Genomic DNA, 14,470 nt, shown 5'->3' with positions numbered 1-14,470 from the left:
GTTTGGCTTTAAAAACAAGGTGTTCATCCTTTAAAATAAAGTGTTGCAATGAAAACAATACTATCAGATTATCCTCACATTATATCATTATGCCCAATGATAAATAAATATACCAGTACATTCTCTACAGCCGTATACTGGAAAGCCGCATGGAATTCTTGTTTTTATGAAGCTGACATATGAACTTTTATGAGCCCTGGAAAACCAGGGTTCAAATTCCCACATGGTTGTTGTGAGGATAAAAGGAGTGTCTCCACTCCCACCGTTCAGCCCGGACACTGAGGTCCAGCTCCGAGGGCCTTCTGGAAGTTCCCTCCCTGCGAGAAGTGAGGTTAGAGGGAACCAGGCAGAGGGCCTTCTCGGTAGTCACGCTCCCTGTGAAACGTCCTCCCATCAGATGTCAAGGAAATAAACAACTACCTGACTTTTAGAAGACACCTGAAGGCAGCCCTGTTTAGGGAAGTTTTAATGTTTGATGTTTTGTCGCTTTAATAATATTCTGTTGGGAGCCGCCCAGAGTGGTATAAATGGATGGGGTATAAAAATTATTTTTTTATTTTATTTATAATAAAAATAAAATTATTATTATTATTATTATTATTATTATTATTATTATTATTATTACAAGAGGGTGTGAGCCATGTTTGCCACCTTTAACTCCTTAGAGGAAAGGTGGGAAATGAAGTGTGTGTACGCTTAGTTTGTCTCCATTTAAAGAATTAAAATTACCCTCACTTTTTTTGTGAAGATGTAATGTTTGCAAGATAACTGCGGTTATCACTTTCCTATTGCGAGTCAGAAAAAGGTAAGACCTAACCTGCAAATGCTTTTTTAACAGACAAAAGTAGAGGATAAACCATCCCATAATACCAATGGTAATCAATGGCAAATATATTTCACTTCTTTCTTTGGCTTGGATTCTGGTTTTGCTATCATGGGTAGAAGTATCCACTGTTTCATTCTCTGGGCGGGCATCAGAATAAAATGGTTCAATTTCCCAGGTAGTTTAACCGGCCCACGAGCCACCCCAGAACCGAGCCGCCCACTTGGTGAGTCCCCACACACTGCGCTAAACCAACGCAGTGCGGGGCGGGGACTCACTTGCGCGGTGCCAGAAATCGCTGGGGTGCGCGCGATCCAGCCCACAGAGGGATCTTTGCTGGAGTAAACCGGCCCAGACAAGGTAAACCTTGCCAACCCCTGCATTAGTTTAAGGCATATTCCAAAAAGAGGATACGAAAACAGGTCTTTGAAGACACATGCATTGTAGTGGCACACTTATCAGAGTTGGTGGGGGGGGGGTTTCTGGCTCCCTGATAAATATACACTTGGCAGCCAACCTGATCTTGCTGCTGGGCATTGTGTACAACAGCAAAAGCAAAAGTAGTGACTGTAAGCTATGCAGCATGCTAGGTTGATCTGAAAAGAATGGCAGATTACTCCTTTCCCACCATAATCTGTTTACAACACAGCTATCTTACTTCAACACCTACTAATTTCCTAAGAGACACACTGCCATAGCCATTCCACTACAATTTATGGCCACAGACAACTGCCCTACACGTCCTGAGAGGTGTGCCTCAAAATCTATGGCAGCCCAGGCTTGCAACCTTGGTATTATACACAGTTTTCCAGCCACAAGATGTTTCATTAGTGCCTCTCAAAAAACTATTGCAGTCCAAAGCAGTTGCTTATGTTGCTTGTTCTGTCAAGCCATGCCTGAGCACGGAAAATCTGAGGGCATGATAAAACATGACAAAAGAGAACAGAAACACAAACGAGTTTAAAAGAATATGCCGAAAGAAAGAAAAGGGTAATCTGTAGCATCACAGCTACACCAGCCTACGTGCTTATAGACACATGATGCAATGTCCACTAACAGAGGGAGATTTTACATGCACTGACTTGATCCAGAAGCCACTTTTCAAAAAATTTCCAGAAAATACCATTAGCATTTCTGGTGGAGAACGATTGCTACAGGCAACAACCGATTTACGTGCGTCCAATTGATGGGCAATTGTGCACATATGCATGACGCCAACTCCAGAAACGACCCAAAAATGTCACCCAAAAGGCACAACTGGGTGGAGCAGGACAGAACGCTTTATGCAGGCCTGAACGTAACCCTTGAGCAAAACAAGGGTTGCCTGTACATAACAGCTTTAGGTATATTTCTGCAAATTCAATACAGTACTTCAAGCAATTTCTACTCACAGGTAGACATTTTTGAAGGACAGACAATTGAGTCTTTTTATTTTGTTTTTTGCCATTTTCTAGATGAGTGACACAAACTACCCAATTGATTGTTTGGTCAATTTGTGCCTTAGAGAATTTTTTTGTAAAATACAAACATACAAGAGATTAGCACTTGGAAGCCAGTGACGAGAATGCAAGCTCCTTCCTCCCATCACTGTTCTCAAGGGAAATGTCAGCACTGGCCTTAACCGCAGCTAATGTGAACCAGGGATCTTAAAAACCAAACAGTAACATTAACAGTGTAATCCTAAACAGGTTTCCTCAGAAGTCTCACCGAGGTCACTGGGACTTACTGCCTAGTAGCTGAATTTCAGAATTGTAGCCTAAATCATATTTAAGAGGGAGGCAGCACTTCACAGACCCTAAGCTAAGATTCGTCAGAGACCCTGCAAATTAGGGTTGAAACCATTAGTTACACTAAAAGACATTTGCCCATCTTTCCTGTTTGCTTAAAATACCGGTAAATCTTTGCAAGCATCTGAGCAAGTTTATTCATGACCACTGACATCACGTTTAATGAAAACCTGACGAATTACCTTCTCCAAGGGCTCTGAAGCCTACCTATCTCCAGGACACGTTAAGTGTTGCAAGATTTAAAATGTGCTTTACTAAAGCAGCACATTTATAATGGACTAGCTGGCCATGCCACGCGTTGCTGTGGCTTTTTGTGTTAAATGGACCTTTTTCTGTTAAATGGACCTTCAGAGTCTCCCTTCAGAGTCCCCTCACCTTCAGAGTCCCCCTTCATTTTTGCACACAATCATTCTTCCCAATACGCGTGTTCTGTTAAATTTTGCCCTGTCCCAACCCTGACTCCCCAACCCACACGTGTTATGTAAAATTCCCCCACCCCGTCCCAACACATTTACCCTACCCAAAGGCAGGGCCCTGTAAAAGGCCCATATTCAGTTGATTCTTGCCTGTGGCATAGTCAGCTATCCTGGCTGGGCTATCCTGCGGCCTTGTTGCTGCAATAAGGCCTGTTTTGGAGGTGTGGTCTCCGGGGCAAGAGGGATTGTGGGAGTATGTTTGCCCTTTGTTTGTTGGATGTCCACTGGAGGGCACAATTTTTTTATATAAATCCGGGTTTTTACCTATGCTAGGTGTGTCATCTGGTCAATGTAAGTGGGTAAAGACACTCCCACATGCGCATCTGATGTTGTGGGCAAATTTGAGGCTGATCGGGCAAGCGGTTTTGGAGAAAAGTGTGGCCGTACAAACATGGACCCTCTACATTATATATATATATATATATATATATATATATATATATATATATATATATATATATATATATATATTGTAAAGTACTGTACCTAGCATGCAGGATATGCAAGGCAACAAAAGAATTTAAGAACGTAAGAATCAACTTGTTGGACTGTCCAAGGCTCATCTAGTAGTTTCAAATAGCAGCCAGGCATATCGCTCTGGAAGTTTCTACACGAAATATGAAGACAAAGGCCAAATCCTGCTCAACACTGAAGATGGAGGTTCCATTTAGCTATTATGGCTTATTAAGCCACAGATAGACCTATCTGCATTGCCAATTATAGTTACAGTCCTAGCTTTGTGGGGAAATAGGGAAATATGAATATATTCTTGAGAACCTGAGGGAAAAAATATATGCAGGATGTACTCTAGGTGGCAGTAAAATATTATGGTAGAAACTGAACAAAGTATTTTCAGTACAGCCAAGGCAAAGGAAACACATTTATACATGCTGTCTATTTACTGCCTCGGCTCAGCATAGAATTAGTTTGCTGTTTTTCTAGAAGGTTTGCCATCATTCTTAAGTTGTTTTTTCCTAGTACAGTATCAGAACATTTACCTGTACCTGGGTAAGCACAAAGACAAAAAGATGAAGAAAATGTAAGCTCTAAAATATGCTCCTTCCTTGTGTTCCATTGTTACAGATTTGTTGTATATGAAAGCAAGAAACCTTCCCCACACATTGCAAAAGAAACCAATCCCCACAAGTTTAGCCATGAATCAAAAGTCATTTACTTTGTACAAGAAAAGTGAGGAACCTTTTTGACTCCATGGGCCATTAAGTCTTTATCAAGAATGGCCTTGTGGGCCAAATTTGACAGATGGGTGCAGCCAAGGTGCAACACGTTTTGAAGTCCCAAAGTCAGGACTTTAAAGCACTATGTACAACAGGGGTCAGCAAACTAAGGTCCGGAGGCTGGATCTGGCCCAATCGCCTTCTAAATCCAGCCCGTGGATGGTCCGGGAATTAGCGTGTTTTTACATGAGCATCTCTGGGTTATTTGTGGGTCCTGCTTGGTGTTTTTATATGAGTAGAATGTGTGCTTTTCTTTAAAATGAATGTCTGGGTTATTTGTGGGGCACAGGAATTCGTTCATCCCCCCCCAATATATATATATATATATAGAGAGAGAGAGAGAGAGAGAGAGAGAGAGAGAGAGAGAGAGAGAGAGAGAGTGTCCTGCCCTCCACAAGGTCTGAGGGACAGTGGACCAGCCCCCTGCTGAAAAAGTTTGCTGACTCCTGATGTACAGAAATTTGTTTCTAAAATTGAGGTTCAGTTGATGAGTGGGGGGTTAAACTTGGCTGCGCACCTTTGTTCCCTGCAAGGAACAGAGGAGCACAGCTACAGTAGGATTTGGCCTAGTCCTCCCACTCATCAGATGACATTATGAGTGATGCCAGCTGATGGGTAGGTAGGGCATGACTTGGAAATGATGTCATGAGCCAACTTTGACTCCCTGGCAGGTCAATACTGGCCCACAGGTTGACAGTTCCCAACCCGGTTGGAAAATACACACCTTGCTTAAAGCTATAGATCTCCTACTTATTTTCTACAGCAAATACATTTTCAAAATGTGAAAAAGTATTGATATTTTAAACCAGGCACGCTCCTACTTTAAGCTAAGAAAAATCTTGAATAAAGGTAATTTGATTGGGGGACAGGGATGTAAAGAAACTAACAAGCATGCTTTTAAAAATATAAGAAGCAAGAGATTTCTAGTTGAGCAAATAGCAGCCTAAAATGGTAAATTCTTAACAAGTATGTCTAAGACTTCTTAAAGCACAATGCATGCCTGCTCAGAAGAAAGCCCTGTTGTGTTCAATTAAACGTATTCCCAAGTAAGTGTTCATAGGCTTGCAGCCTACGTAAGCAACTGGACATCACATGTTATTCAACCCAAATCTGACTCACAAAGACGTTAGCTCTCAGAAACGCTTTCCGGCCCAGAACCATCACCTGCAGGCAGATTGCCAGAACTACACAGGATAGGAAAGCACATGGGTGGACTGAATGCGTCTTAGGGGCTTGTTTCCTACCCCAGTTCTCAGACATTCCTCCTTTTAACAAGGACCCCTTTGACAATTGTGCATTTTGGCTTTTAACAAAAACAAAAAGTAATCACTAAATTGTTAAATAAACCAATGGATTAATATTATGCAGTCAGAACTTTACCTGCTTCCGTCTGTAAGCTTTCCGATATCCGAAAACAGTGCATTTTACTGAAGTTGCGAGAACATAAGTGCACACAGTTTGGAGGAAGAATCATGTTTCTTAGTCTTCCAAATGTACATTCTGGAGGTACAATCACATAGCAAGCAGCATGAGCCTATGGAAAACACAGCATCAGGTTCTTGTAAAGTCATGTAATTTCTATTTCAGAGCTGTAAATTTTGAGCCTAGACAGCTGTTGACCACCCAATTTAAATTAATCTATACCCATAGTTTGTGGCTGGCAGCATGCGCATATGGCAGAGATAAAGGGCGCCCCCCCCCCAAAAATTGCAACCTTTGACAAAGTTAATACTTCTTTCGGATCCCCTTTCATATGGTATATAATTATGAACACTTTAAAAGTCTGTGTTATTTTATATCCCCTTAGTCACAGAAGACAGATATTAAATATCAGTAAGCAAAGATCAGTAAACCAAGATCATGGCCACTGGTCCCATCACCTCCTGGCAAATAGAAGGGGAAGAAATGGAGGCAGTGAGAGATTTTACTTTCTTGGGCTCCTTGATCACTGCAGATGGTGACAGCAGTCATGAAATTAAAAGACGCCTGCTTATTGGGAGAAAAGCAATGACAAACCTAGACAGCATCTTAAAAAGCAGAGACATCACCTTGCCTACAAAGGTCCGTATAGTTAAAGCTATGGTTTTCCCAGTAGTGATGTATGGAAGTGAGAGCTGGACCATAAAGAAGGCTGATCGCCGAAGAATTGATGCTTTTGAATTATGGTGCTGGAGGAGACTCTTGAGAGTCCCATGGACTGCTAGAAGATCAAACCTATCCATTCTTAAGGAAATCAGCCCTGAGGGCTCCCTGGAAGGACAGATCCTGAAGCTGAGGCTCCAATACTTTGGCCGCCTCATGAGAAGAGAAGAATCCTTGGAAAAGACCCTGATGTTGGGAAAGATTGAGGGCACTAGGAGAAGGGGACGACAGAGGACGAGATGGTTGGACAGTGTTCTCGAAGCTACGAACATGAGTTTGACCAAACTGCGGGAGGCAGTGCAAGACAGGAGTGCCTGGCGTGCTATGGTCCATGGGGTCACGAAGAGTCGGACACGACTAAACGACTAAACAACAACAAGCAAAGTTAATCCCATGTGAGCTCAAATATTCATATTCTATGTGCTCAGAAGTTCAATGAATGGAAGAGGCTTGGTCACACAGAAAATGCGAGTGTGGATCAGCAATTTCCTGTAAAATTAATCAGGGAGCCGTTTCAAATTGGGGAACAGTCCATTTTACAGATAAGTAAAAGCTCTTCTAGTTTTTCTTTTGTTTGTTTTTTTAAAAAACTACAGTGGTACCTCGCAAGACGAATGCCCTGCAAGACGAATTTTTCGCAAGACGAATGCATCATGCGATCTGATGGTGACTCGCAAGACGAATTTGTTTTGCGAAAAATTCGTCTTGCAAATCGCGGTTTCCCATAGGAATGCATGGAAATTTAATTAATGCGTTTCTATGGGCAAAAAAAAAGAATTTTCAATGCATTCCTATGGGAAACCGCGATTTGCAAGACGAATTTTCCACAAAACAAATTGACTCGCGGAACGAATTAAATTCATCTTGCGAGGCAACACTGTATCTTCATTTAGTTTTCCCTCCTGGCTAGTTTACAAATGAAATGAAATGAAATACAAAGTACAATTGAACACAAAGTACAATGATCACAGCCTCTCTCCTCCCTATATTCATTAACCATATTCTTAATATACTGGTATATAAAAACCTGGTTAAACAGATAGTTCTGTAACCTGTGTAGTTTAATGAGTAGCAAATATAACACACTGGCACACTGGACGCACTATTACTGATTGCCAGTAGTGTTGCTTTCCAAAGCACAGTAAAATACAAGTTTAGATGTATTCAGATTCAGTGCCTAATACCTTTTCACCTTGATGATTTCTGGCTTTGCAAGAATAAGCAAAACAAATACCCACAAACCTAATGTAAGTTTGGGATCACCAAGGGCAGATTTGAAGAGCAGGATTGGGGGTGGGTGGGTGCTGAAACCTGACCGCACTCCCTGCCCCCAAGTTGTCTCCCAGTGCCCCATCACTGGAAGTGATCCCAGCTGAGAGAAAATGCTAGGATGTGGGGAAAGGCTGATGCAGAGGGAAACTGCAGATTTGGAGAACACCCACAGTAAGACCCCACTCCTTGTGTTATATATAAGACTGAGGCAGACCCAGACTTTAAAAAGAGACTGCTTGGCCTTAAGCCTAGCTCAATACAAGTATTTTAGATGGAAACATGAGGTTTCAATAGGGAAGAGACACAACTGAGTAGCAGTACACATACTATGCTTGCAAAAGGTCCAAAGTGCACTCCCTGGCATTTCCAGTTAAAAAGATGTCAGGCAACAAGACTGGGAAAGACCTTTTGTCTGAAGCGCTGGTGCATGTAGAGCCAAGTCAGAGGATGTGCTGGGCTAGAGGGGCATGATATGCTTCAGTAGAAAACAACTATGTTCCTATGATGTTTAAAATATAAACCAAATCCCAAACACAAAGGAAGGGTAATCTAAAACCAAGTACGTATGTTGCTACGGAAATAATTCCACATACTGTTACACCTAAAAGTGAATTTCCACAGTAGCGTACATACTTAGTTTAATGCTGCCATTCAGAAACAAACATACAAACATAATTATTATTATTATTATTATTATTATTATTATTATTATTATTATTATTATTTATTTATACCCCACCCGTCTGGGGTATAAACAAACAAAATGTATTTGAAGAGTAAAGAAAGGCAGTTTCCATTTTCTGAGTTATTTTATTTGCAATGTCCAGAATACACTTACTGTCCTGTTAGATAGTTCTTAAGATAGTAGAAACCCAGCCGGATGGGTTTTCTAAAAAATGTTTATATAGTAGTGACCACTTATTATCATATCATATTTTTTCAGTTATCATAATTTTTCAGACTACATGCACTGTATTATGGACATTTCAGTTATTTTGTTATTCAGTTTATTTACTTATCTGATTTTTTGTACCACACCCTTCGTCCATTCTGGAGCACAGGGAAACTTCACATATGAAATTATTTAAAAACAACCATCTTTAATTAAAACAAAGAATACATTAACACTCTATTTTATTTTATTATATATACTATACTGTGATGGGCTTCCAGATAAACTCTCTTTTCACTACTTCTATCTTTTAAGTTGCCTTGAGGATTCTGGCCGGTTCACATGCCAGGGTATCAAATTTGGGGGGAAAACAAAGAAATATTGTTTACGTACCAGAACGCCACACCATTCACATCTCATACCCGAGAGAACCTCTGAAGAGCCACACGTTTTCCTGCAGACCTTACAACGTGCACCTGAAGAAAGATTTCCCTCCCTCCAGTGATGATGGTATGTATCCTACAGAAAGTGTAACAAATAAATCAATTATTTTAAAAAATGTACTGAAGACTTTTAAATGGCTTTAAAATCTTGGTAAAGCAGTTGAATTAGCTGCACTGAAAATCTGAATATCTAGCCCAGGCATCCCCAAACTTCGGCCCTCCAGATGTTTTGGACTACAATTCCCATCTTCCCCAACCACTGGTCCCTTTAGCTAGGGATCATGGGAGTTGTAGGCCAAAACATCTGGAGGGCCGCAGTTTGGGGATGCCTGATCTAACCTTTCAGAAAGTCCAGAAAAATCAACCAAAACAAACATTGAATGACAGAGTCTTCAAAGCAAGTAACGAAAAGTTCAACTTTGCATTAGGCCCTTGGAAGCAAAGCTTTCCTAACAGATTTCTTTCATCTGTTGTTTAAACAAAAACTTTCGTACTTACATGAGCCTGACTGCCATCTTGATGGCACTGGCGACAGTCACTACAAGCAAACGGAGCACAATCTGTATGCACGTGCAGCTCACAAACTAGGAGTAAACAGAAGGAAAGGGGAATTGCCTCTCGTTTGCCTTACTCTTGCTTTTATCTGTATTTTTAATCTCCTACTTTACTTTTAAAATATATTTCTTCATTATTATAGTAAAGATGCAACATCACGTACACCAGGCATGTCAAACCTGCGGCCCTCCAGATGTTTTGGACTACAATTCCCATCTTCCCCAACCACTGGTCCTGCTAGCTAGGGATCATGGGAGTTGTAGGCCAAAACATCTGGAGGGCCGCAGATTAGACATGTCTGATGTACACGATTAGCAGAACCATAAGAACCTAAGAAGAGCCTGCTGGATCAGGCCAATGCCACAGCTAGTCGAACATCCTGTTCTTACAAGCACCCACCAGCCGAAATCACAAGCAGGACCTGAGCAAAAAAATAGTCTCCCCTCCTGCCAGGGCAGTCTTGAGCAGGTCGTGCGCCCTGGCGCTGAGGGGCGGAGATCGCTCCAGCGCCCCCGCCCTCGCAGGGCGCAGCATGGCTTCCGCGCGGCTTTGCCACGCAGCGCCCGGCCTACCGGCCCGGCGCCCTGCCACCCCGCGCCACCGGGGCTCTACCTAGAGCCGGCCCTGCCTCCTGCAGGTACCAGCAATTGGTATTCAGAAGCACACTGCTTGTGGCTGTGGAGGCAAAGCACAGCAATTGTGGCTAGCAGACATTGATAGCCTTATCCTCCATGAATTTGCCTAATTTTATTTAAATCCCCCCAAGTGGGTGGCTTTAAAGTAACAAGTGCAGAGGCCGAATGTGGACCAGAACCACAATAGGGCCAAAGCATTAAGACACTACTCTGAAGACCACCGGGGTCTTGACCTGGAGAAGAGGTAGGCATGCTTGCTATTTACATGTTACAAACAACAACAGCCACCCAATTTCTAATTTCAGGAATAAATGCTCTGCATGCAAAAGATCTCAGCTCCAGTTCCTAGAATTGCCAGTTAAAGGATCTTAAAGATCTTATTAAATAGGAACCCCAAAATTTGGGATCTGTTCCAAACCGGTGCCAAAATTTTGCAATAGTTTGAACCCCTTTGGCACCACAAATCCCCCTCTCAAAATGAGGAACTGATACTAAAACCTGGGTTCCTAATTAATGTCACTAGTTAACTGCACTCAAAATCCCATACTGTCCAATGGATTCCAAGCAATGTCATATTTCTGCAATTGTTTTAAATCATTTTGGAGCACAAACCCCATGTTTATCACTACCCCCTAAAAAGCACAGTAACTACCGTAATGCATCAAACCTGTACCTTTGGGAAGCAGAACATGCTATGTAGAGTAGTTTTTTCTTTAAAGTAGTTTTCGCTGAGATTTTTGTGACAGATAACGTCCTTCCATCTTCTAACTAACAGAGACATCTGGGAGGGACTTCCGGACATTTGCCTGAATGGCAAGTCTCTGCCTTGCTGCTGGCTCATCTACCTAGTTTGTTTTATGTGTCAATGGCCTTTCCCTCAGGTGATCTCCTGGACATGGGGAGCTGGCCTGTCTCTAATTTTTGCCCTTGTTAGAACTCTGCTCAAGACCTTGGAGGCCCACCATCAATTGAAGCTGACAGATATTGGGTTAGATGGGACAACTCTCTCAGTATAAGGCTGCTTTGTATGAAATTACATTAGATTTGTACACTGAGATTAACCTACGAAACCACCATTTCCCATACAACATCAATAACAGGTAAATGCCATGAGAGCACAGCCTCGACATTTTTTCAAGGGTAGTAACTCTGCTGAGGAAAAGGGGGGAGGGAGGGAGGGAGGGAGAGAGAGAGAGAGAGAGAGAGAGAGAGAAGAGAAATGCAGCTTATCAACAGGATTCCCCCACCCTCTACAATCCCTCACACTTAAGTCCTCATTTATCATTCTAGGAAGTATCTTAAAAATATTGTGCTTGTGCCAGGGTGGCAGACAGTTAAGATACAAATTAGAATAAGCTGACAACACCATGATCCATTACAGTTCAGCCTTACCTTCACAGCGAAATGCTGGAGACTCCAAAAGCTTTCTGCACACGGCACAGAACTTTCTCTTGTAATGTCCTGGAGGTCCTAAACAATGTGCAACTGGAACCTGCACAGGAAACAAAGTGTGCTTTAACTGTATACTGTGCCCTTAAGATCTACAGGTGCAGCATAACTGTATAAAGGGTAAAGGGACCCCTGACCATTAGGTCCAGTCGCGGATGACTTTGGGGTTGCGGTGCTCATCTCGCTTTACTGGCCGAGGAAGCCGGCGTATAGCTTCCAGGTCATGTGGCCAGCATGACTAAGCCACTTCTGGCGAACCAGAGCAGCGCACGGAAACGGCGTTTACCTTCCCGCCAGAGCGGTACCTATTTATCTACTTGCACTTTGATGTGCTTTCGAACTGCTAGGTGGGCAGGAGCAGGGACAGAGCAACGGGAGCTCACCCAGTCACAGGGATTCGAACCGCCGACCTTCTGATTGGCAAGCCCTAGGCTCAGTGGTTTAACCCACAGTGCCACCCGTGTATATAGGCAACTAGAAAACACTGAGCAACTTGGGTGACTTTTAATTTATGTGTATTCAGTTTATGCCAATCAGAAACCAAGGCCCTCTGTGAGAATCTTTTTCCTTTTTAACATCTCCCATGAGAATATTGAGTCAGCAGCAGTCCAATCAAGCAATTTTAAAGATTAATTGTATTTATACAATTTCTTAATCACACTTCAATAAGGAGATTGCCAACCACATCCCTAGGAGGGACACAGGACAGTCAGTTAGGTACTCACACCATCATGGTATAGCGATCTGCATCCCAGAAAGGCAAATATATATAGGCACAAAATTACATAAACAAAAATAAATCACAGGCGAAAATGCAGCAAAGCTAGAAAGAAAGCCAATATTCCAATGACAGGGATCAATCTTAACTACAAGTTCTGGAAGAGTTTCTCCCTGTCTTGCAGGCCTTGTTCTACCTGGCCTGGGAGGGAAGGAGCCCTGACTGACTCCAGGTACAAAAGCTGAGCCTGCTGAACTGACTCTTGGGGTGGGGTATTGTTTAGAAGTTTTGTTGGTGGGGTTGCTGCTGTTATGATCCTATGTTATGATCCTATGATACTATGGAAAGGTTGTGTACTTTTTGATGTGTTCTACTTTTGTAATGTTTGTAATGTAAATCTTTTCACGTTGTAAACTACCTTGAGCAAGGCTTTAACTTTGGAAAGGTTGTTGTTGATGATGATGAATAAAGGATGATGTAGTGCCAGTCATTTCTTACCCAGTGACCCAGGCATACAAAGTTTCTCTGTTACACAAAGATTGCAAAAGGAATGTTCTCCCTTCTTTACGTTATCAAATGACGCAATTTCTACTGACTGGTTTCCAACAATCAAAGGGAATAGTCACTTCCTTTGCCTCCGTGTCAGTGTAGGGCTTAAAGTGGATATGCACCAAGGAACCACTTTGTGCATATATTTTCTGCTTCTGAAAGTGGGTGGAAAGATGCAATTTTAATTACTCTCTCCAATCCCATCTTCCCCTTCCCCGTCCCCACAGAGGATACTAAGGAAACAGAGACTACCGGTAATTATACTGTCCTCACCACACAGAGTCTCAATTATTCCTGTTCTAAATACAGTAGTCACCATAGACATTTTAGCTACATTAATTCTATGTGGGTAATGTCACAAGCCACCCTGACAAAGCTGTATAATTTTTGCTTCTCATTTATTATTGAAAGCCCTTTCTAGAATATGATCTTGATATGAGCCATTAAAATCAATTAGCAAAACACAGCATAGCAATCTGATTCTATAAATGCTTTTAAAGCCATCTAAGTGCCTTTATTATACTGAACACATTATCTAATCAACATGCAATACTGGCGGCAGGAAAGGGAAACTGCATTTTTTTTTGAGAGAGAGAGAGAGAGAGAATGAATACAAACAAATAAAAAACAACACATAGTTTAGCTCTAGATAATAGAACCATTAAGAGTTATTTGTGGCACAAGGATGCCTGTTCTATTTTCAGCTATCTTCAGCAGTTAAACTTCCTGTTTCGAGTTTTTGGTAGGGGTTTCCCTTTGCTGTGCAAGACTTCATTACACTGATAGGCTTAGAACAATGACACACGCAACTGCAAAAGAAAAACAATATACTGTACCAAACCAAAGGCAGCTGGAAAGGCACTCAGCCTGGAACAAAAGTCACCAGGGAGATGGTGAATTGTTACCTTGGAAAAGCTATATTCAATGCATGGCTGAATTGAAGCCAGGACTCACCAGCCTAAAAATTATTCAGAATCCTAGAACATGCAAAATATTGACAAAGATGCCTGTGAGCATGCACAGAACCCTTTTCAGCAACTACAGAATGACCTCATTCGCATATGAGACGTCATACTAGCTCCAATATATGACACAGCCATAGGTGTCGAGTTTTCCCTTTTCTCGCGAGGAAGCCTATTCAGCATAAGGGAATTTCCCCCCTTTAAAAAGGGGAGAACTTGACAGCTATGGACACAGCATACCAGTGCATGCTGCCCTCATCCCCAGGTGCAAGTGGGAGCATCGATGCCAAGGTTTCAAGGCTTATTGTTATGGCCAAACCCAGAGTCATGGTTTATTTCCCTAAAACAAAACCACAAGCAGCAAGCCAAGAACCAACAATGGCTTCTTGATTGCGGTTTGTCGGGGCGGGGGGGGGGGGGAGGGAGGAATCACAGCCCTGAGTTCGGAAGAACCAACAAGTTTGGTTTGCTGTTCCTGCTTTGCACCAGGGGAGAATGAAGCAGAAGCAACTGAGCAGCTTGCAATCCCAAA

At 42.2% G+C, this 14,470-nt stretch overlaps 1 protein-coding gene across 1 annotated transcript in view; it reads right to left on the bottom strand.

Annotated features, from left to right (window-relative positions):
* DGKQ (diacylglycerol kinase theta) overlaps window positions 1-14,470 on the bottom strand; it is a 60,468-nt gene that overhangs the window by 27,525 nt on the left and 18,473 nt on the right. Inside the window, exons 3-6 of the mRNA XM_035140449.3 lie at window positions 11,653-11,752; window positions 9,569-9,654; window positions 9,021-9,146; window positions 5,702-5,855 (exon numbers count right to left, since the gene is read on the bottom strand). Coding sequence (XP_034996340.3) covers window positions 5,702-5,855; window positions 9,021-9,146; window positions 9,569-9,654; window positions 11,653-11,752 — 466 coding nt within the window. The remainder of the gene's footprint in view (window positions 1-5,701; window positions 5,856-9,020; window positions 9,147-9,568; window positions 9,655-11,652; window positions 11,753-14,470) is intronic.

The sequence above is a fragment of the Zootoca vivipara genome, chromosome 15 (genome assembly GCF_965207765.1).
Source record: "Zootoca vivipara chromosome 15, rZooViv2.hap1.1, whole genome shotgun sequence".
NCBI classification, from domain to species: Eukaryota; Metazoa; Chordata; class Lepidosauria; order Squamata; family Lacertidae; genus Zootoca; species Zootoca vivipara.
The sequence above is the reverse complement of the archived record's forward strand: the minus strand, read 5'-3'. Positions and strand labels throughout refer to the sequence as shown.